This window comes from Oncorhynchus kisutch, linkage group LG22, assembly GCF_002021735.2.
Source record: "Oncorhynchus kisutch isolate 150728-3 linkage group LG22, Okis_V2, whole genome shotgun sequence".
In the NCBI taxonomy this organism is placed as follows: Eukaryota; Metazoa; Chordata; class Actinopteri; order Salmoniformes; family Salmonidae; genus Oncorhynchus; species Oncorhynchus kisutch.
This window is the reverse complement of record NC_034195.2, coordinates 23,611,259-23,633,548: the sequence shown is the minus strand read 5'-3', so window position 1 is coordinate 23,633,548 and position 22,290 is coordinate 23,611,259. Positions and strand designations below refer to the sequence as shown.

General features: G+C 44.8%; 1 protein-coding gene across 1 annotated transcript in view; it reads right to left on the bottom strand.

Annotated features, from left to right (window-relative positions):
* Positions 1–22,290, bottom strand: part of si:ch211-212o1.2 (TMEM189_B_dmain domain-containing protein) — a 37,906-nt gene that overhangs the window by 13,670 nt on the left and 1,946 nt on the right. Inside the window, exons 3-4 of the mRNA XM_020456645.2 lie at positions 400–519; positions 159–250 (exon numbers count right to left, since the gene is read on the bottom strand). Of these exons, the coding sequence (XP_020312234.1) occupies positions 159–250; positions 400–519 (212 nt within the window). The remainder of the gene's footprint in view (positions 1–158; positions 251–399; positions 520–22,290) is intronic.

Sequence of the window (22,290 nt, the reverse complement as noted above, 5' to 3'; positions counted from 1 at the left end):
CCATTTTGAATTCAGGTTGTAACACAACAAAATGTGGAAAAAGTCAAGGGGTGTGAATACTTTCTGAAGGCACTATAGTAATTTGTAATCCTTCTCAAGAGTCAAATGATGAGTCTAAGGTCTGGGAAAGACCTTGAACTCAGAACCCTGTCCCTTACCTTCCCAAGGACAGGGATGTCCACAGAGCCCCAGGTGTCTGCTCCCCAGTGCACCATACCAGATGCAAAGTCCGCCATCACTATCCCCATTACTGTAGTGGGGAACAAAGGAGGGAAAAGTATTTTACCAAATCTTTTGCCATAATATCAGACAACAAATATTTTGGAGACGTAATGTAATTGCAGACAATTTCAAGGTCATTTCAAACAGAAACCCAAAAAATGTGTTCGAGAAACTCACGGATGCCCAAGATGATTTTGTAGATGTGCACAGTGGAGAAGTTGAGGAGAAGGAAGGAGAGGTTGATGATGAAGAGAGAGAGGCACAGAACTACACTGATCCACTCCTGCAGTCGCTTACCTGAGGAAGACAGCAAATCGCACAACATTACACATTACCTGAGGAAGACAACAAATCACACAACATTACATGAGTCAAAAACGTTCCACAGGGATACTGGCTGGCCCATGTTGACTTCAATGCTTCCCACAGTTGTGTCACGTTGATTGGATGCCTTTTGGGTGGTGGATTATTCTTGATACACACAGGAAACTGTTGAACGTGAAAAAAAAACAGCAGCATTGCAGTTCTTGAATCAAACCGGTACACCTGGCACCTACTACCAAACCCTGCACTGAAATCTTTTCTCTTTCCCATTCACCCTCTGAATGGCACACATACACAATGCGTGTCTCAATTGTCTTGAGTCTTAAAAATCCGTATTTAACCGGTCTCCTCCCCTTCATCTATTCACCTGGCCAGCCTGTCATGGTATAAGCAGATATTGTTCATGTTTTGTGTAGTCAGTGTGAATACAAAGATACTGCATAACAGATACAGTAATAAAGCTACAGAAACTCAAAAGTACATTTTCACTTTCACTGAAAAATTATGCTGATGAGTACATTCTGAAGAGAGGATAGAGTAACTTTCTTCCGTTCAGGGGACCTGTCCTGTGATCTACGGTGTTAATGAGCAGAGAGAGGTCAGCCCTGCTACCAGGAGAACATCCCTCGGAGCTCTGTAGGGTCATGGGGTCATCCGCTGGTGGCGCCGCCACATCTTTGTCTGTCCACCACAGTCTGTGTGTGTCCCATCAACCACAGTGTTAAGAGGTAATCGGTTCGATGAAGACAAGTGTATGCCGAGGCTGGAGTCGTGAACCCTCGTGTGCGGAGTGGCGGTGACACAGCTCTAAACTCACAGGTCAGGGTGGGCGGACCTCCGTGTCGCCACTCTGCCCCAGCGGGTTAGTGAATAATTCAGCAGGCTACGGAGGGGTGCGGAGTTGCTTAAGCCGGAGCTAGCCGCCCACTCTTGTCTGGACCTCATCACCACATCCACGGAGACTAGCCTGATCCCCTCTCCCTCTGCTTCCTTCTCACACTATACCTCTCAATTCAGTTTTCCTCATTTTCTTTCTTTACCTTTTAACCTTTGTGTCGCTGTCCCTCACTCTCTTCTCCATATCCAGTGCTTCTTTCTTTTTCCTTCTCTGTGGATGCAAAGCGTCAAGTGCCACAGTGAAGCCAGGCCTTCTGAAACTTTAATGCCATTAGACTTCCTAATGCAGTAGATTGGCGTGCTAGGAGTTAATGGGATATTGATGACAGATTTGAATAAAGCCTCACAGGCTCAACTGACACCAATAACCTAAACCAAGTTAACCAACCAGTCCAATACTCATGGGAATATTAGTTTCACACCTCCCTCTCACAAGACATAGATCTCGCCCTCAATCATCACAGAAGAGTCCACACACAACCCTTCACCTGTGTACTGTCTCATCTCTCACACAGCACTTGTTTAAGCTGTGCTAGTACTGATGATGGAGGACACTGGAATGTTCCTAGCTGTTATGAGCTGCTCTAAATGAAACAGATTAATCAAGTGAGAAGCATCCAGGTGTGCACGCTCTGTATGGAGGCGAGGCCAGGTGTGATGTGTCCAGCTGTGGAGGCCAGATGTGGAGGCCAGGTGGGCTGTGACCAGCTGTGGAGGACAGGTGGGCTGTGGCCAGCCGTGGAGGCCAGATGTGGAGGCCAGGTGGGCTGTGGCCAGCTGTGGAGGCCGGATGTGGAGGCCAGGTGGGCTGTGACCAGCTGTGGAGGCCAGGTGGGCTGTGAACAGCTGTGAAGGACAGGTAGGCTGTGGCCAGCTGTGTAGGCCAGATGTGGAGGCCAGGTGGGCTGTGACCAGCTGTGGAGGCCAGGTAGGCTGTGACCATCTGTGGAGGCCAGGTGGGCTGTGACCAGCTGTGAAGAACAGGTGGGCTGTGGCCAGCTGTGGAGGCCAGATGTGGAGGCCAGGTGGGCTGTGACCAGCTGTGGAAGCCAGATGTGGAGGCCAGGTGGGCTGTGGCCAGCTGTGGAGGCCAGGTGTGATGTGGCCAGCTGTGGAGAACAGCTGCGGAGGCCAGCTGTGGAGGATGGGCGTGCAGCAGAGGCTCCTGCAGAGGAATGCCTTCAGAGCCTGGCAGGCCTCTACCACTTACCCACTATCTGACCTCACTTCTTACACTGGGATGCTAACAAAGTGTGTGAAAGATCCTTTAAAAGGTCTGTAATTCTTGCAGGATGTGATCCAACATTTAAGAGATGGTACCTTTTATCAAGGGGGGAGAAACCTAATACTACAGAACATATACGGACTATGCTTCCCACAGTTGTGTCAAGTTGGTTGCATGTCCTTTGGATGGTGGACCATTCTTGATACACACGGGAAACTGTTGAGCGTGAAAAACCAGTGAAAACTCAGTATAACAGAAACTTTGGCCCAAGATAATATATAGACCACACCATTTACAGGAAGGTTAATAGCACCATAGGTTTGTTGTCTCCACACTAAATATGACACAATTTCTACCATTCTGTCAATTTCACACATCCCCCACACACACCCACACATACCCAGGGTTGAGCATTCGGGCCACTGTCAGGTGATCTGCATCAGCCCTTGGATCCCTGATGAGAGGAGAAAGTAGGCCAGGCCTCGACAGAGCAAACGCACGCAGCCAGAAACACAGTCTCCCTGTCCATAGGACCAGAGTGGTGTGCTCATTAATACAGTCCTGACAACAACATGCTCCCTGGCAACCCCTCTTCCATCGCTCACACCAGCAGCCTCCGACTCCGCACGCTGGCATGGAATTAACCTGGGAGAGGCGGGAGATGAGGAAAGGGGGGTGCTAATAGGCTGAAATTAATCAACGACGCCTGATTCGGCGCAGAGGGACGGCGCCAGCACCAAACAACACCCTGTGAATGCTAATGGCCTTCTCCTCTCTCTCTCGCTCTCTTTCCATCTCACCCTTTTACCTCCCGCACGGCTTTACAGCGCAGCAGCAGAACGGGCCCCATCCTGCCATGGTGGCGCATCACACTGACAAAGGAAGTGATTTCTGAACCTCTCAGTTCAAATCATCTTGCAATATGAGTAGCTCGTGACATTGATCTCCGTGTTGTTGGTACAATACATGTATCAGGAGGAAGGTACCCGGGTTTGTTCCTCCTTCCCCCTGATACATGGGTCTGAGTGTGGTTGGGGTCTGTTCCAGGAAAGGGCCTCCGTGTACCTGGCCTAGTCTACTGCACAGATGGCTTCAGTGAATCGACAAGCATGTACCATAACGTTGTGTGAATATTGAGCAGAGCCCGAGTTACTTATCACAAGTAGTCAATATCTTGCCTGTCCTGTGTAAAAAGATGCATGATTCGCATGCTTTCTGTACAGCACTTCAAAGCTAGCCCAGTATTCCGCCTCTATCTGGTCTGGACAAAGGGCTCTTTTCTTCCCTCTCTCCTGACTGTGTTGTCCTAAACGCTGAGGCCTTGTGTTCTCAGTACAGAGTCCCTTTGAAAGACAGCCTCTCACCTCCTCCAGAGCCACAGACAAAAACTAACTCACACACCCAGAATGGCTGCCTTTCACAGCACAAAGACCGAGTCAGTGGTGCCAACATACCATGACAGCATCATTCTCTTCCTCGCTTCTCTCTCTCACATATCCACCCCCACACACACACACACAGGGGCGCCTTCGTGAACATTCACAATACAATTACGAACATTTATTCATAGTAATTCGGCTCTTTCTCCCTCTCTGTCCCCTGTCCAGTTCTCTGTAGGCCAATCTTCTGGGGGAGGGGGGGGGGGCTGTAGTAAAAAGTGGGTCATATGCTTAGAGCGGAAGAGACAGAGAGACTGAGAAAGAGAAAAAGACAGAGGTAGAATTCCCCTGATCAGGATGAACGGATCAGTCACAGGCCTCGTTCCTTTCATCAGTTCTCAGTGGACGTCTCAACCTGGGAAACGCATCAAACACACACACACACACAACACATCACAAACACACAACACATCACACACACACAACACATCACACATACAACACATCACACATACAACACATCACACACACACACACACACACAACACATCACACACACACACAACACATCACACACACATCACACACACACACAAAACACATCACACACTACACACACACACAACACATCACACACATCACACACAACACACACACACACACAACACATCACACAACACAACACATCACACACGCAAGCACACAAAACACACACACCAAGCAACAATTACACAGAGAACCCATACATTAACCTATGGACAAGAACTACAACAAAAAAATGAATGTGACAAATGTGACAGATTTAACAACTGCATAACAACACCACACACAGAGACACGGCCCAAGAGAGTGGTATCTAGGCCTGGCTCCTTCCTCTTTCCCCTGTGAACAGGGAGAGAAAGGAGGATGGACAGATCCCGTGGTGTGTGTGTTGGGGATGTCGAATGAGCAGATGAGTAGGGTGGGGGAAGGGTGACGGAGAGATACGATACAGTATAACACGTACACACACGGAGACTGGGGTAATATTTGTCCTATGTATTGTATTTATACCACACATGCGACCCATGATTCAAATTTGCAATTGGCCTAATACAATGTTTATCTGACTCCATTTAACATTATATTTGCTATCAAGAAATGTCTGAGCATGGAATTCTCAATACAAATGTATTTAATTACTTTGTAAAGTGAATGATTACATTATGCAAGGCATAAGCTGAAGTTAGAAGGCATTAACAAGCATTGCAAGGCATAATTCTAGTCATGATCAGAGAGGGAGAGAAGTAATAGCATAAAAGGCCTAGACCCGTGCTGGTTTAGAAACCAGTCTGAAATTTACAACACAATTGCTTTTATGATTTGTCTGCTGAGAATGTGGAAATATAAATTTATAATATATAAATCTTAACATTGATTGTAATTTTCACCTTGCCAGAACATTTTCAGAACTTATTTGATATAGCCTCTTATGTCTTGTTTCTCTGATTTTAATATTCTAGGATTTGCTTGTACTCATTTACTTTCTGTACAATAGGGGTGGGAAGGTATTTGCTCAACACTATACTAATTGTTTTCTAGTGTTCTCATTTGTTTCCAAACTCATCCCTCTAAAAGGAGGGAGCACTAATTGTTCTTTACTGTATATTGTTAGAATTTGGTTTCATGTTGTGCTCGTTTCCTTCATCCAGATCATGTGTCTTCTAACTCGTCATCTGTTTGGATCAGGCAGTTGATGGGATACCTTTGTGGGCTAGTTTTCATATTAATGATAGTGAAACTTTATTCCCAATTTATTGTCATGAGACATTTATTTCATAATCTGTATTTGTCATAGATTGCAGAGGATGATATCATGATGTGTTTACTTTTACTGCTATTTCCAATGTTTTCAAAGTCTTTCACAAACAGTGGTGCGTTGTCAACGTGAAACGGACTCAGATGATGGGGCCTGACCTGTCCAGCTAAGCCACACACCTTCTGATGGAGGATTCCACGTTGGGACAGCTGACCATTCTAGGCAGGGTACCCCTGGATACTGACGTTGGCCCCTGGTGGGAGGATACCTTCTATGAGGAGAGTACCGGGCCCCTAATGACCATGGACAAGAAGTTAATGCAGGCCAAGTAGATGGCGACTGTCTTGTTGAGTGTCTCGACTGTGTCCTGGCAAGCTTTTGGGAGGTAGCTATTACATGAACCCAAGCTATTTCGTTTTTTTAGTCTAGTCACCTCTCTCCCCATATTTATCTGGTTCCTCTGTCTTCTGCAATGCAGAGTATCCATGGGAGGAAAAATGTAGTGGAAAAATTTGAGAAGGTGATATAGGTGAGAGCCAATTTATCTATGGCATTCTCTAAGACGTTCCAACAGAATTCCTGGGGTCACTGACACCAGGTGAGGTGTGAAGACTGATGAAACTCGAACCGACGAAATGTTACTATGTGAATTAAATTGTCATATTTGGATTGTTTCAAGAGTTAAAGAACTACGACTTTTTATCTGTTCTATTTTCTATGTAAGTGTCATGGATTTATTGTTGCAGAGAAACTGTGTCATTCTGTTCATTGGACAGCGGCTATAGTTCAAAGAGGAGCGACAGATTTACACTCCTATCATTTAAATTGAGTTGATTAGACTAGAATCTGGGTGTGTTTTGCTGCCTATTGTTTTAACTAGCAAAGTGCAAAGAAATGTTCATTCAGGTTGGGCCTGAGTTCCAGCTTGAATTTCAGAACATGGTAGAAAGCTTCTGTGTGTATCACACACACATAGTTTATTCTATTAGAGATTATTTTGAAGACACATGTTAAGTCGTATTTATACTGAACAGAAATATAAATGGAACATGTAAAGTGTTGGTCCCGTGTTTCATGAGCTGAAATAAAAGATCCCAGAATTTCATAAAGCAGGTCAGAGTCCAAACAGTACCAGGCGATAGGCAGGCTCGAGGTCAGAACAGACAGAGTGGTCAGGCAGGTGGAGTCGGCGTCCGGACAGGCAAGGGTCACAACCAGGAGGTCTAGGGAAAAACCCTGAGACTGGGAAAAATAGGAGCTAGGAGAAACGCTGGTTGACCTGGCAAAACAAGACGAACTGGCACAGAGAGAGAAGAAACACAGATAAATACACCGGGGACTAATGGGGAAAACAGGAGACACATGGAGGTGGGTGGAGACAATCACCAAGACAGGTGAAACAGATCTGGGTGTGACAAGACCATGTGTAACCATGCCCGTCCAAGACCTCCACATCCGGCTCATTAAAATTATTGCATGATGCATTTATATTTTTTGTTCAGTATAGTTGATAGTCATTTACTCTGTGTTGTTCTGTAACGTATCATGTATTTCACGTACACTACCTGTTTGAGTGATTTTTTATTCATTTTTATTCATTCAACTACAGATGCACACACATAAACAAGATCACACTTTGCTAAATGGAAAGCGTCCTCTATTCAAGCAATGGTCAAGGTCAACAGTCAAATCCATACGGAAAGCTCCATGCTTTATGTGTCGTGTGTCCATATCTATTGTTTTCAGACATAATGAACATTGGGCTCTGGATCTGAGAGCTTGAGGAATTTGAAAAATGTCAGCTCTAGTTCTTTAAAGTGGAACTGACAGTGTTTTAACTACTTTGCAGATATGGAACAAACAGACTGTCACGCCCTGACCTTAGAGAACCTTTTATTTCTCTATTTTGGTTAGGTCAGGTTGTGACTAGGGTGGGTAGTCTAGTTTTTTCTTTTCTATGTTGGCCTGGTATGGTTCCCAATCAGAGGCAGCTGTCTATTGTTGTCTCTGATTGGGGATCATATCTAGGCAGCCTTTTTCCACCTGTTGTGTGTGGGATCTTGTTTTTGTATTGTAGCCTTTTGCACTACAAAGCTGCGCAGTCGTTTTGTTACGTTTGATTTGTTTTGCTGCTGTTTCACATGAATAAATATGATATAAATAAATATAAATACGCTGCTCCTTGGTCCGATCCTTCCAACATCGATCGTTACACAGACAATCATAATATCAGTAAAAAAATATCAAATTCTAAAAATAGGTTCTATTTGACTCAACGTTCCATGATGTACACTAAGCATTGTTGGCAGAATAGATGGATGCAGATTCATGCATGATTAATATGATTCACCAATATATTTATTGGTAATCGCAGCTGGCCTGGTACATTGTTTGCTGCCTCCATTCGGGATGCACTGTTTCAATTTCAATGACTCAATATTTTGTACAAAAACGGACTAATGTAACTAAGGCTGGGCATGTCAATACAATCAAACTAGCTAGATAGCTAGCTACAGTGGTTCTTCCTTTAAAAGTTGCAACATACTGCAGCACAGCTTGCAGGGTGCCACACAATTCTATGGCACATTATGTAAGTGTCAGCCATTTTTGCCAGAATGATGCAATGTACCACAATCTGCCACCATCTACCACAAACAGTCACGGCATAAGCTCAAAACTTTTAAAGGAAGAACCACTGTAGCTGCTAGGAGGATGTCATGTCATTGGAGAAGTGGGTGAGTGATTTACTTTTTTCCCCTCATATCGTTGTCGGGGGCGATACACAGCTAGAGATGCAGGTGTCATTTGGTTAGCTAGCAAGAAATTGAACGACTTTTACAGTATCCAGTTAGCATATCTCTTGCGTTTGCAAATTCACCCTGGCTATCTACTCCGATTTCAGAGCACTCTCGTCTGAGTGTGCCAGAGTGCAGAATAACTGATGAATTTACGAACGCTCAACACCCACTGAAAGATTAGTGGAATCTGTGTGGGTAGCTGGACAGGTAGGATGACTGACAGTGAAGGTGAACAGGTGTCAGGTGACAGAGGAATGGATGAGACTGAGGCAGGAATTGCTTTAACCATAAAGTGGCATATTTACTGAATAGTCTGTGCTGCATCACAAAGGAAACAAATAACATGTATCCAATCAAGTTCATAATCAAAGATCAAATCATATCATTCATTATTAACATAATTTAGAGAATTCTACAGTCCAGTTCATTAAGTCAATAGTAATCATCCGCGAGTCATTTAGGCTCGTAACTATTTATCATAAATCATGAAAGAATACAAACAGTGAATGGTGATACAATCTATAATCCCCGTGATCAAAGTCAATCAGTTAGCAAACAATGACGTTTCTCATTTCACTCTTTCAATTGTCTTCATGTGTACATATAATTAATTTCAATACACATGAACCATATCGATTGCATAATTGGCCTATGAGGAGCCGTAGGGCCGTGATCATTGACAATTCACATTACACAATATGTTTGAAGCTGCGCTCCAAGCCACGCTCCGTGGTAATAACTATTAACAATAACTGATGGAATATGTTCGTGTCAGTAAACGTAGTCAAAAAAAGTAATTTAGTCACAAAAGCTCTAGATAACATGTAAACAGCCGAGCTAACGAGCTCTGCTTGGGCGAGTAAAATGCTCAGAGTGAGGTGTTCTCTTATTTGTGTCCGGAAGTAGCTAGCTAGCCATTGTGACTAGCATTAGTTGTTGTTTTTGTTGTTGTTGATGTGCATAACTGCGGGAGAGAGAATCTACCTTTTCATGGTTGTTTGATCAATAAGACTGTAAAGTTCCCAAATGTAAGAGGTAAATACGTGGTATTGACATATTTTCAGAATACCATTAAGGTGTAGTTTTTGCCGAATGCGTTAAAATAATCTAATTGCTGCAAATGCCTGTAAACACACAGTCCAGTTCAAAGTGAACGATGGCAGGCTTGTGTGGCAAATGTCTTGTTTGCATAAAGGCCTACAGTAGCTCTGATTGGCTATGGTGCACCGGTCTGTGTAGACTATGGTCCTAGCGGAGACAGATGTTTTTATGAGGTTTTATTTACTGCAGTGTCTAGTAATTGTCCAAATGCACGGCAGCTTTTCCACTATATATTGTTCTAGAATTTCACAAATGCCTTAGTATACGTAATTCCCAAACATTCTAAGAACTGATGAAAATGTGAAAATGACTATATCTAAGTGCTCGCTTGTCAGAATATTTAAAGTGTCATATTCTTCCTATGGGTGTATATGAACATATTTTAATAAGATTTTATCTTGCTAAAATGCTGTCAGTTCCACTTTAAGTCTGTATCCACTTTAAGGTGGATACCCTTTCAAATTAGTGGATTCTGCTATTTCAGCCACACCCGTTGCTGACAGGTGTATAAAATCGAGCACGCAGCCATGCAATCTCCATAGACAACCGTCAGCAGTAGAGTGGCCTGTACTGAGGAGCTCAGTGACTCGTAAAATATCTGCCCTGCTAGAGCTGCCCGGTCAACTGTAACTGCAGTAATTGTGAAGTGGAAACGTTTAGGAGCAACAACGGCTCAGCTGTAAAGTGGTAGGCCACAAAAGCTCACAGAACGGGACTGCCAAGTACTGAAGCGTGTAGCACTAAAAATCGTGAAGGGTGGAGGTTGTTCTAGCACCAAAGGGGGGACCAACTCCATATTAATGCCCATGACTTTGGGGCTCCGGGGTGGCGCAGCGGACTAAGGCACTGCATCTCAGCGCTAGAGGCATCACTACAGACCCTGGTTCGATCCAGGGCTGTATCACAACCAGCAATGATTGGGAGTCCCGTAGGGCAGAGCACAATTGGCCCTGTATTGTCCAAGTTAGGGGAGGGTTTGGCTAGGGTAGGCCGTCATTGTAAAATAAAATTTTGTTCTTAACTAGTTAAATAAAGTTTAAATAAAAAAGAATTACAAAAATTAGATGTTCGACGAGCAGGTGGCCACATACCTTTGGCCATGTAGTGTATCTGAGTAGACGGAGCTTTAAAAATGTAAATGTTCCCACAAACCCATTTCCAAGTTCTGCTCCACACTGATGGGAGGAAAATATTCAGTTTAATAACAGTAATTAGACGAGAGTCCCACTGCCTCCATCCTCACTATAGCAAAGTCACCAGAAGATACAAAGGACAGAAGGAGAGTTCAATCAAATATTAATAACAGGCTTTGTCCTAATGTATTTGGGCAGAACATGTGTGTGTTTGAAACTATGCATCCAGCCTAATGTATTTAGCTGCCCTGGTGGGTGTATAATTGAGGAGCACAGCAGGGGCAATGGCAGGTAGCCTATTTCTTCCTCTCTCTCTCTGTCTCGCTCCTCTCTCTTCTCTCTCTCTCCTCTCTCTCCTCTCTCTCCTCTCTCTCCTCTCTCTCCTCTCTCTCTCCTCTCTCTCAGCAGCACACATGCAGGAAGGCGTGCAATGCAATCAGGTTTACAGTGGAACACACAGCGTCTAACAAATGGCCTGCTCTTGTTTAATGCATGTATCCTGTATTCTGCCCTCTACCTGGGGTGGTCCAGAGGCCCAGTCTTGCCCAGGTCGATCCGGGTCAGACACAGAGCACAGGTCAGTCAAGGTCAGCGCACTGAGCTCCATTCTCAGCCTGGCCTTGAAGCCGCGACCCTGTGACCCTGGGGTCAGGAGTCCAGAGCCGACTTTTAACCCCGAGTGAGGGACTTTAATAATTCAGCCTTCTACCAGAGTACAGTGCGTTCACTTCTCTAATGGAGGTGACTGAGGTGGAGGGAGGAGCTTTGGGTAAGGAGGAACTCTGCTAGCAGACAGGGGGCAGTACTGGGCTAGTGGGCTCTGCTCTGTTGCTGGGCTGGGCTGGTGTAGGTTCTGTATTGCTGGGCTGGGTAGGGCTAGTGTAAGGTTCTGTATTGCTGGGCTGGGTAGGGCTAGTGTAAGGTTCTGTATTGCTGGGCTGGGTAGGGCTAGTGTAAGGTTCTGTATTGCTGGGCTGGGTAGGGCTAGTGTAAGGTTCTGTGTGTCAGGTTGGCAGGGTGTTAGGTTCAGTCAGACTGACATGGGCAGGCAGTGTCAGGTGTAACGCTGTAGAGCAGCCTGTGAGTTCTGATTCCTGAGCTGCAACACAAACCCAAGGCCTGGTACCAACTTGGGACAAGAACATCCCGGCCAGCCAAATCCTCCCCTGACCCGAACGACACTGGGAAAATCGAACCCGGATCTGTAGTGACACCTCTAGCACTGCTTTAGACCTCTGCACCACTCGGGAGGCCAAGATAATAGACATTTCTGATGTTGATTTGGTAACAAAGGTCCTGTAGAAATACTGTGGAACACACAGATATACAACTGAGTGATGATGCCTAGTTCCAAAGTGAAAATAAGACTTTCTTCACTGGCTCGGGCCGGCGGATCCTCCTCCAAAGTCCAGAGGCCAACTGCATGTGGACAAGCTGTCCTGAAGGACAGTAAGCTGATATGACATTTACTCACCTTTACAGAAGGTCAGTTAAGTGATAGCTAAATTATAGATAGGACACAGAACCAGAGACCATCACGGTTATTTAAGAGAGATTTGAATCTAGATCCGCCTCTTTACACAAGCATCTCTCCTGGACCTAGTTTGTGTCGTCAAAGTAATTTAGTGTAAAGAGACCCAATGTGGTCTAACAAACTGTTCTTCCAACAGCATATGTGGGACCTCCTTCAAGACCGTTGGAAAAGCACTCCAGGTGATACTGGTTGAGTGAATGCTAAGCGTGTGCAAAGCTGTCATCAAAGCAAAGGGTAGCTACTTTGAAGAATCTCAAATATAACATATATTTTGATTTGTTAAACACATTTTTGGTTACTACATGATTCCATATGTGTTATTTCATAGTTTTGATGTCTTCACTATTATTCTACAATGTAGAAAAAAGTAAAAAGAAAGGAAAACCCTGGAATGAGTAGGTGTGTCTAAACTTGTTACTGGTACTGTATATAAAGGTCCGACAGTTTACAGTGCATGTCAGAGCAAAAACCAAGCCATGAGGTCAAAGGAATGGTCTGTAAAGCTCCGAGACAGGATTGTGTCAGATTGGCACAGATCTGGGGAAGGGTACCAATACATTTCTGTAGAATTGAAGGTCCCCAAGAACACAGTGGCCTCCATCATTCTTAAATGGAAGAAGTTTGGAACCACCAAGACTCTTCCTAGACTTGGCCGCCCAGCCAGACTGGGCAATCGGGGGAGAAGGGCCTTGGGTCAGGGAGGTGACAAAGAACCCAATGGTCACTCTGAAAGGGCTCCAGAGTGCCTCTGTGGAGTTTGGAGAACCTTCCAGAAGGACAACCATCTCTGCAGCGCTCCACCAGTCAGGCCTTTACGGTAGACTGGCCAGACAGAAGCCACAGTAACAGGCACATAACAGCCTGCTTGGAGTCTCAGACCATGAGAAACAAGATTCTCTGGTGTGATGAAACCAAGATTAAACTTAATGGCCTGAATGCCAAGCGTCACCTCTGGAGTAGAGGTCGACCGATTAATCGGAATAGCCGATCAATTAGGGCCGATTTAAAGTTTTCATAACAATCGGAAATCGGTATTTTTGGGCGCCGATTTCCAATTAAAAAAACAACAACTTTTATACCTTTTATTTAACTAGGCAAGTCAGTTAAGAACACATTCTTATTTTCAATGACGGCCTAGGAACTGTGGGTTAACTGACTTGTTCAGGGGCAGAACTACATATTTTCACCTTATTTTCCATGGCACATATCTTTCCATGGCACATATTACTTTGTTTTTGCATTATTTAAACCAAATTGAACATGTTTCATTATTTATTTGAGGCTAAATTGATTTTATTGATGTTTTATATTAAGTTAAAATAAGTGTTAATTCCGTTTTGTTGTAATTGTCATTATATAAAAAAATGTATTAAAAACATCGGCTGATTAATCGGTATTGGCTTTTTGGTCCTCCAATAATCGGTATCGGCGTTGAAAAATCATATTCGGTCGACCTCTAGTCTGGAAGAAACCTGGCATCATCCCTACGGTGAAGCATGGTGGTGGCAGCATCATGCTGTTGGGATGTTTTTCAGTGGCAGGGACTGGGAGACTATTCAGGATCAAGACAAAGATGAACGGAGCAAAGTACAGAGAGATCCTTGATGAAAACCTGCTCCAGAGGGCTCAGGACCTCAGACTGCGGCGAAGATTCACCTTCAAACAGGACAATGACTCTAAGCACACAGCCAATACAATGTAGGAGTGGCTTCGGGACAAGTCTCTGAATGTCCTTTAGTGGTCCAGCCAGAACCCGGACTTGAACCCGATCTAAAATCTCTGGAGAGATCTGAAAATAGCTGTGCAGCAATGCTCCTGATCCAACCTGACAGAGCTTGAATGGATCTGCAGAGAAGAATGAGAGAAATTCCCCAAATACAGGTGTGCCAAGCTTGTAGCGTCATACCCAAGAAGACTCGAGGCAACAATCGCTGCCAAAGGTGCTTCAACAATGTACTGAGTAAAGGGTTTGAATACTTATGTAAATGTGATACCGTTTTTTATTTTATATAAATTAGCCAAAAAAATCTAAAAACCTGTTTTTGCTTTGTCATTATGGGGTGTCGTGTGGAAAAAAAATTATGAGGAATAAAATAAAATAAATCAATTTTAGAACAAGGATTTAAAGTAACAAAATGTGGAAAAAGTCAAGGGGTCTGAATACTTTCCGAAGGCAATGTACATCACATACCCCCCCACAGTGGTACAGTGTAAAGACAGCTGCTCCCCCACACCACATGTCCCTGCAAGAATTACCTTAATTACTTAATACCAATAGACAGCATGTTTGCTCTGTTAGCCAAATTGAATCATTGCATTAATCAAGTGCATCATTATGTGCAATATGGTTTGGATGAAAAGCTCCTGTATAGGTTTGGCCACACCACATCCAAGGCTAAATGGTATACAAAGGAAGACACAACCGTGATCTGCCCAACGATACCTCTCTACCAGACGAACTCAATGCGTTTTATGACAACAACATCATCATGCCAAGAATGAGGGCCGCCACCGACCCAGAGGATTGGGTGATCTCACTCTCCGAGAGCGACGTGTACAAGGTCTTTAGTCAGGTCAACAGCCGCAAGGCTGCGGTACCCAACGCTATTCCCGGGCGTGTTCTCAGATCATGCGCAGAACAGCTGGCCGGCATATTCACTGTAATTTTCAACTTCCACTTGTCCCAGTCTGTAATTCGCATATGTTTTAAGATGACTACCATCATTCTTACCCAAAGAACTCTAAAGCTTCATGCCACAATCACTACCACCCTGTAGCACTCGCTTCTGTAATCATGATGTGCTTTGAGAGGCTGGTTTTGGCACAAATTAATCCACTATCCCAGCCACCCCTAGTCCCACTCCAATTTGCATACCGCCCCAACAGATCCATAGATGACACAATCTCAATTTCTCTCCACACTGCCCTCACCCACCTAGATAAGAGGATTACCTATGTGAGAATGCTGTTCATTGACTAAAGCTCAGCGTTCAACCCCATTGTTCCCTCCAAGCTTAGGACTCTGGATCTGAACAACTCCCTCTGCAACTGGATCCTGAACTTCCTGAACGAGCCGACCCTAGGTAGTGAGGGTAGGCAACATCACCTCCACCACGCTGACCCTCAACACAGGGGCACCACAGGGATGTGTGCTTAGTCCCCTCTTGTACTCCTTGTTCACCCACGACTGCGTGGCCTCGCACGACTCCAACACCATCATCAAGTTTGCTGACGACACAAAGGTGGTAGACCTGATCATCGGTAACAATGAGTCAGCCTACAGGGAGGAGGTCAGCGACCTGGCAGTGTCAGAACCACAGCCTCTCCAACAACGTCAGTAAGACCAATGAGCTGATCGTGGACTACAGGAAAGGGGGGGGGGGGCAGGTCGGGAGCTTCAAGTTCCACGGTGTCCAAATCATTAAAGACTTAAAATGATCCAAACACAAGCATACAGTCGTGAAGAAGGCGCGACAGCACCTCTTACCCCTTGTGAGGTCGAAAAAGTTTGGCATGGCCCTCAAAACCTCAAAAAGTTCTGCATTTTGACTGTCTGCACCACTGCTTGGTTTGGCAATAGCACCACACTTGATCGCATTGCGCTACAGAGGGTGGTGCGGACAGCCCAGTACATCACTGGGGCTGAGCTCCCTGCCATCCAGGACCTCTATACCAGGAGGTGTGGTAGAAAGGCCCGGAAATCATTAAAGACTCCAACCACCCAAGCCATAGACTATTCTCTCTGCCTCCGCACAGCAAGCGGTACCAGTGCATCAAGTCTGGCCCCAACAGGCTCTTGAGCAGCTTCTATCCCTAAGCCATAAGATAAATAGCTAACAAAATAGCTACACGGACGATCTGAGTTAACCTTGTGTCCTCATTGACCTATTTTTGCACTGTCTCTATGCACACTCACAGGGCCCTACACACTCACTCCATCATCTGCTAACTCACACATAATATGCACATACATTGATACTGACTCTACACACAAGCACACCCACTCACATACAAGCTGCTGATAGTCTGTTTATCTTCTATCCTGATGCCTAGTCATCTTACCCCTATACATATCTACCACCATCACTCCAGTATACCTGTCATCTTACCCCTATACATATCTACCTCCATCACTCTAGTATCCCTGTCCCCTTACCCCTATACATATCTACCTCCATCACTCTAGTATCCCTGTCACCTTACCCCTATACCTATCTACCTCCATCACTCCAGTATACCTGTCACCTTACCCCTATACATATCTACCTCCATCACTCTAGTATCCCTGTCCCCTTACCCCTATACATATCTACCTCCATCACTCTAGTATCCCTGTCCCCTTACCCCTATACATATCTACCTCCATCACTCTAGTATCCCTGTCCCCTTACCCCTATACATATCTACCTCCATCACTCTAGTATCCCTGTCACCTTACCCCTATACATATCTACCTCCATCACTCTAGTATCCCTGTCCCCTTACCCCTATACATATCTACCTCCATCACTCTAGTATCCCTGTCACCTTACCCCTATACATATCTACCTCCATCACTCTAGTATCCCTGTCCCCTTACCCCTATACATATCTACCTCCATCACTCTAGTATCCCTGTCCCCTTACCCCTATACATATCGACCTCCATCACTCTAGTATCCCTGTCACCTTACCCCTATACATATCTACCTCCATCACTCTAGTATCCCTGTCCCCTTACCCCTATACATATCTACCTCCATCACTCTAGTATCCCTGTCCCCTTACCCCTATACATATCTACCTCCATCACTCTAGTATCCCTGTCCCCTTACCCCTATACATATCTACCTCCATCACTCTAGTATCCCTGTCCCCTTACCCCTATACATATCTACCTCCATCACTCTAGTATCCTTGTCCCCTTACCCCTATACATATCTACCTCCATCACTCTAGTATCCCTGTCACCTTACCCCTATACATATCTACCTCCATCACTCCAGTATCCCTGCACATTGTATGGTGTTGGAACTGACCCTGTATATAGTATACTTACTTACTTATTGTGTTCTTCATATGTATTATTTCTCGTATGTTTTTTTCTAGTTCTACATTGTTATTGATTATTGCATTGTTGGGATTTGAGTTGACAAGAAATGCATTTCACTGTACTTGTGCATGTGACGTTAAAACTAGAAACTTAATGAAAACACAAAAGTTGCAAATCTGATGTTGAAGAGAGATCGATCTCATTAGACATATTTTACGAATGTAAATCCACCCTGACCTACTGTGCTTGAACTATGTGCAGTGCCCAGTTGGTCAGAATCAGAAATGCCTTTATTTGCCGAATACATTTTCATGTACAGGAATTTGGCTCAGTGAAATGGTGCTGCCACAATAAACAGATCAAAAAACAGAGTTTATAGGCAAAATATTGTTTATAGACACATAATTTACACAATCCACATACAGTATGTACGCTACGAACACTGAAGCTAAAAACTACAGAAGCGGCCAAACACTGTGGCTGCCTCTCTAGTCTGTCTGATGGTAACCACACCGTACTATCTATAAATGGAAGCTGTTGAATAAGAATCATAGAAACGGGCCTGTGATGTGGACAAGGGCAAAAAAAGATGACTATCACAGTCTAGATCGCTTAGAGCAAAGGAAACTAGATCTTAAAGAGTAATGTGAGAACACACACACACACACACACACACACACACACACAAAGCCAGTGGCCTTGAGACCAGACCAAGACGGCTGGTGAAAGTAATCAGGAAAACAGAAAGCAGGCAGAAATCCTGTTTACTTCCAGGCAAATCCGTAAAGTGGGATAAAAAGCGCAAAGAGCAGTCAGCCGTGCATGACAGATAGACATATGGCAGAGAGATACGTCCAGCTGTTTGCCTGTCCTGGGGTTACTGTAATGAGCCTTAGCCTCCATTGAGCAGACCAAAGCCTCATCAATCCAGTCCTGCCGCTAAGCCTCAACATGTCCACAAACACAGCCCTCTCATTCCAACCACTCCTCGCCTGCACCTCAACACATGTCTGGTAGGTCTACTGCCATGGACCATGAATCCCTGACATACCTCTTCTCCTATTACTGCTGTCCCAGAATCTCTCTCACTTTGTGTCTCTCTGGATCACTGTATATTGGCAATTCCCCGGTAACGGAATTACACTGAGACTAGATTTTTTTCACTTTAAAATGTATGCCAAACAAAAACAATTAATTTCTAAGTTTAAGAAACCCTACAACTATATGAACAATGACTACATTTAACTATTTACGCAATTTAAAAAAAACTGGAAAAACTGTAGATGTAAAGTTTGGTAACAGAATGATGGTAAAATCTCCATCAGTCCTTGTGCATAGAGTTCTATGGTTTGTTAAACTTTGAAATCAATGTTTTTTGTTTGATATACATTTTAAAATAAAAAATCAGAGTCTCAGTGTAATTCCGTTACCATGGAAGTGCCCATATGGCCCACTAAACCGCCCAGCCATTTAGTGACTTGGATAAAAAAAGACCCCAAATGCATGGGGAATCCTCTTAGAATAGTTATCCATAATCAGAGACTCAAAGAGTCAAACATGCAACTCTGGTTTTACAAGATCATGTCCCTTTCATCTCTGTGCTGTAACAGTATCATCCCTCAACCCTGAAACCTGTCAGTCCATTAACTCAACAGACGGATACAGTAAGCAACCTCTTAGATACCATTAGAGGAGTCCATGTCGTAGAATGGGTGTTCTTGTGAACAGCTGTGATGTTGTAATGTCCTGAAATCTGGTTTTGTGTTATTTCCAGGCCAATGTGTGGTTCAATACCACACGCTAATAGCTGTCCACTTCCCTCTCAGACTACTACCCTAACCCCAATCCCAACCCTACCCTCCACATACACTGGTACATCACACTACTATCCTAACCCCAATCCCAACCCAACCCTCCACATACACTGATACATCACACTACTGTCCTAACCCCAATCCCAACCCTACCCTCCACATACACTGGTACATCACACTACTGTCCTAACCCCAATCCCAACCCTCCACATACACTGGTACATCACACTACTATCCTAACCCCAATCCCGACCCTACCCTCCACATCACTGATACATCACACTACTATCCTAACCCCAATCCCAACCCTACCCTCCACATACACTGATACATCACACTACTGTCCTAACCCCAATCCCAACCCAACCCTCCACATACACTGATACATCACACTACTGTCCTAACCCCAATCCCAACCCTACCCTCCACATACACTGATACATCACACTACTATCCTAACCCCAATCCCAACCCTACCCTCCACATACACTGATACATCACACTACTATCCTAACCCCAATCCCAACCCTACCCTCCACATACACTGATACATCACACTACTATCCTAACCCCAATCCCAACCCTACCCTCCACATACACTGATACATCACACTACTATCCTAACCCCAATCCCAACCCTACCCTCCACATACACTGATACATCACACTACTATCCTAACCCCAATCCCAACCCTACCCTCCACATCACTGATACATCACACTACTATCCTAACCCCAATCCCAACCCTACCCTCCACATACACTGATACATCACACTACTGTCCTAACCCCAATCCCAACCCTACCCTCCACATACACTGATACATCACACTACTATCCTAACCCCAATCCCAACCCTACCCTCCACATACACTGATACATCACACTACTGTCCTAACCCCAATCCCAACCCTACCCTCCACATACACTGATACATCACACTACTGTCCTAACCCCAATCCCAACCCTACCCTCCACATACACTGATACATCACACTACTATCCTAACCCCAATCCCAACCCTACCCTCCACATACACTGATACATCACACTACTATCCTAACCCCAATCCCAACCCAACCCTCCACATACACTGATACATCACACTACTGTCCTAACCCCAATCCCAACCCTACCCTCCACATACACTGATACATCACACTACTATCCTAACCCCAATCCCAACCCTACCCACCACATACACTGATACATCACACTACTGTCCTAACCCCAATCCCAACCCAACCCTCCACATACACTGATACATCACACTACTGTCCTAACCCCAATCCCAACCCTACCCTCCACATACACTGATACATCACACTACTGTCCTAACCCCAATCCCAACCCTACCCTCCACATACACTGATACATCACACTACTGTCCTAACCCCAATCCCAACCCTACCCTTCACATACACTGATACATCACACTACTGTCCTAACCCCAATCCCAACCCTACCCTCCACATACACTGATACATCACACTACTATCCTAACCCCAATCCCAGCCCTACCCTCCACATACACTGATACATCACACTACTGTCCTAACCCCAATCCCAACCCTACCCTCCACATACACTGATACATCACACTACTATCCTAACCCCAATCCCAACCCTACCCTCCACATACACTGATACATCACACTACTGTCCTAACCCCAATCCCAACCCTACCCTCCACATACACTGATACATCACACTACTGTCCTAACCCCAATCCCAACCCTACCCTCCACATCACTGATACATCACACTACTGTCCTAACCCCAATCCCAACCCTACCCTCCACATACACTGATACATCACACTACTGTCCTAACCTCAATCCCAACCCTACCCTCCACATACACTGATACATCACACTACTGTCCTAACCCCAATCCCAACCCTACCCTCCACATACACTGATACATCACACTACTGTCCTAACCCCAATCCCAACCCTACCCTCCACATACACTGATACATCACACTACTATCCTAACCCCAATCCCAACCCTACACTTCACATACACTGATACATCACACTACTATCCTAACCCCAATCCCAACCCTACCCTCCACATACACTGATACATCACACTACTATCCTAACCCCAATCCCAACCCTACCCTCCACATACACTGATACATCACACTACTATCCTAACCCCAATCCCAACCCTACCCTCCACATACACTGATACATCACACTACTATCCTAACCCCAATCCCAACCCTACCCTCCACATACACTGATACATCACACTACTATCCTAACCCCAATCCCAACCCTACCCTCCACATACACTGATACATCACACTACTATCCTAACCCCAATCCCAACCCTACCCTCCACATACACTGATACATCACACTACTATCCTAACCCCAATCCCAACCCTACCCTCCACATACACTGATACATCACACTACTATCCTAACCCCAATCCCAACCCTACCCTCCACATACACTGATACATCACACTACTATCCTAACCCCAATCCCAACCCTACCCTCCACATACACTGATACATCACACTACTATCCTAACCCCAATCCCAACCCTACCCTCCACATACACTGATACATCACACTACTATCCTAACCCCAATCCCAACCCTACCCTCCACATACACTGATACATCACACTCTTTCCCTTCTCTTTGTTTTGACTCCTGTTTGGTTGTTTTTCTTTTTAGAATTGTAAAGCAACTTTGGGTCCTTGAAGAGAGCTATATAAGTCCCATGTATCATTATTACTACTTCTACTACTACTAAGCAGAGTAACAGATTAGATATAAACTGGTGTGAGAACCAGCTTCACATCTGGCCGAAAGAGAACTCTCCATTCCCCCATTACCAAGAAAATACATTACTACATGAATGTATTAACCATTCACTATCCCCTCCATCCATCTACACACATGTATACAGTACAGTAATTAATAACATGTGCCAGTAGCAGTATCATATGTCTGGCAATAGACAAACACACCCAGGAAAATGGCTGATCATTTTCACCCTAATAGCACTCTG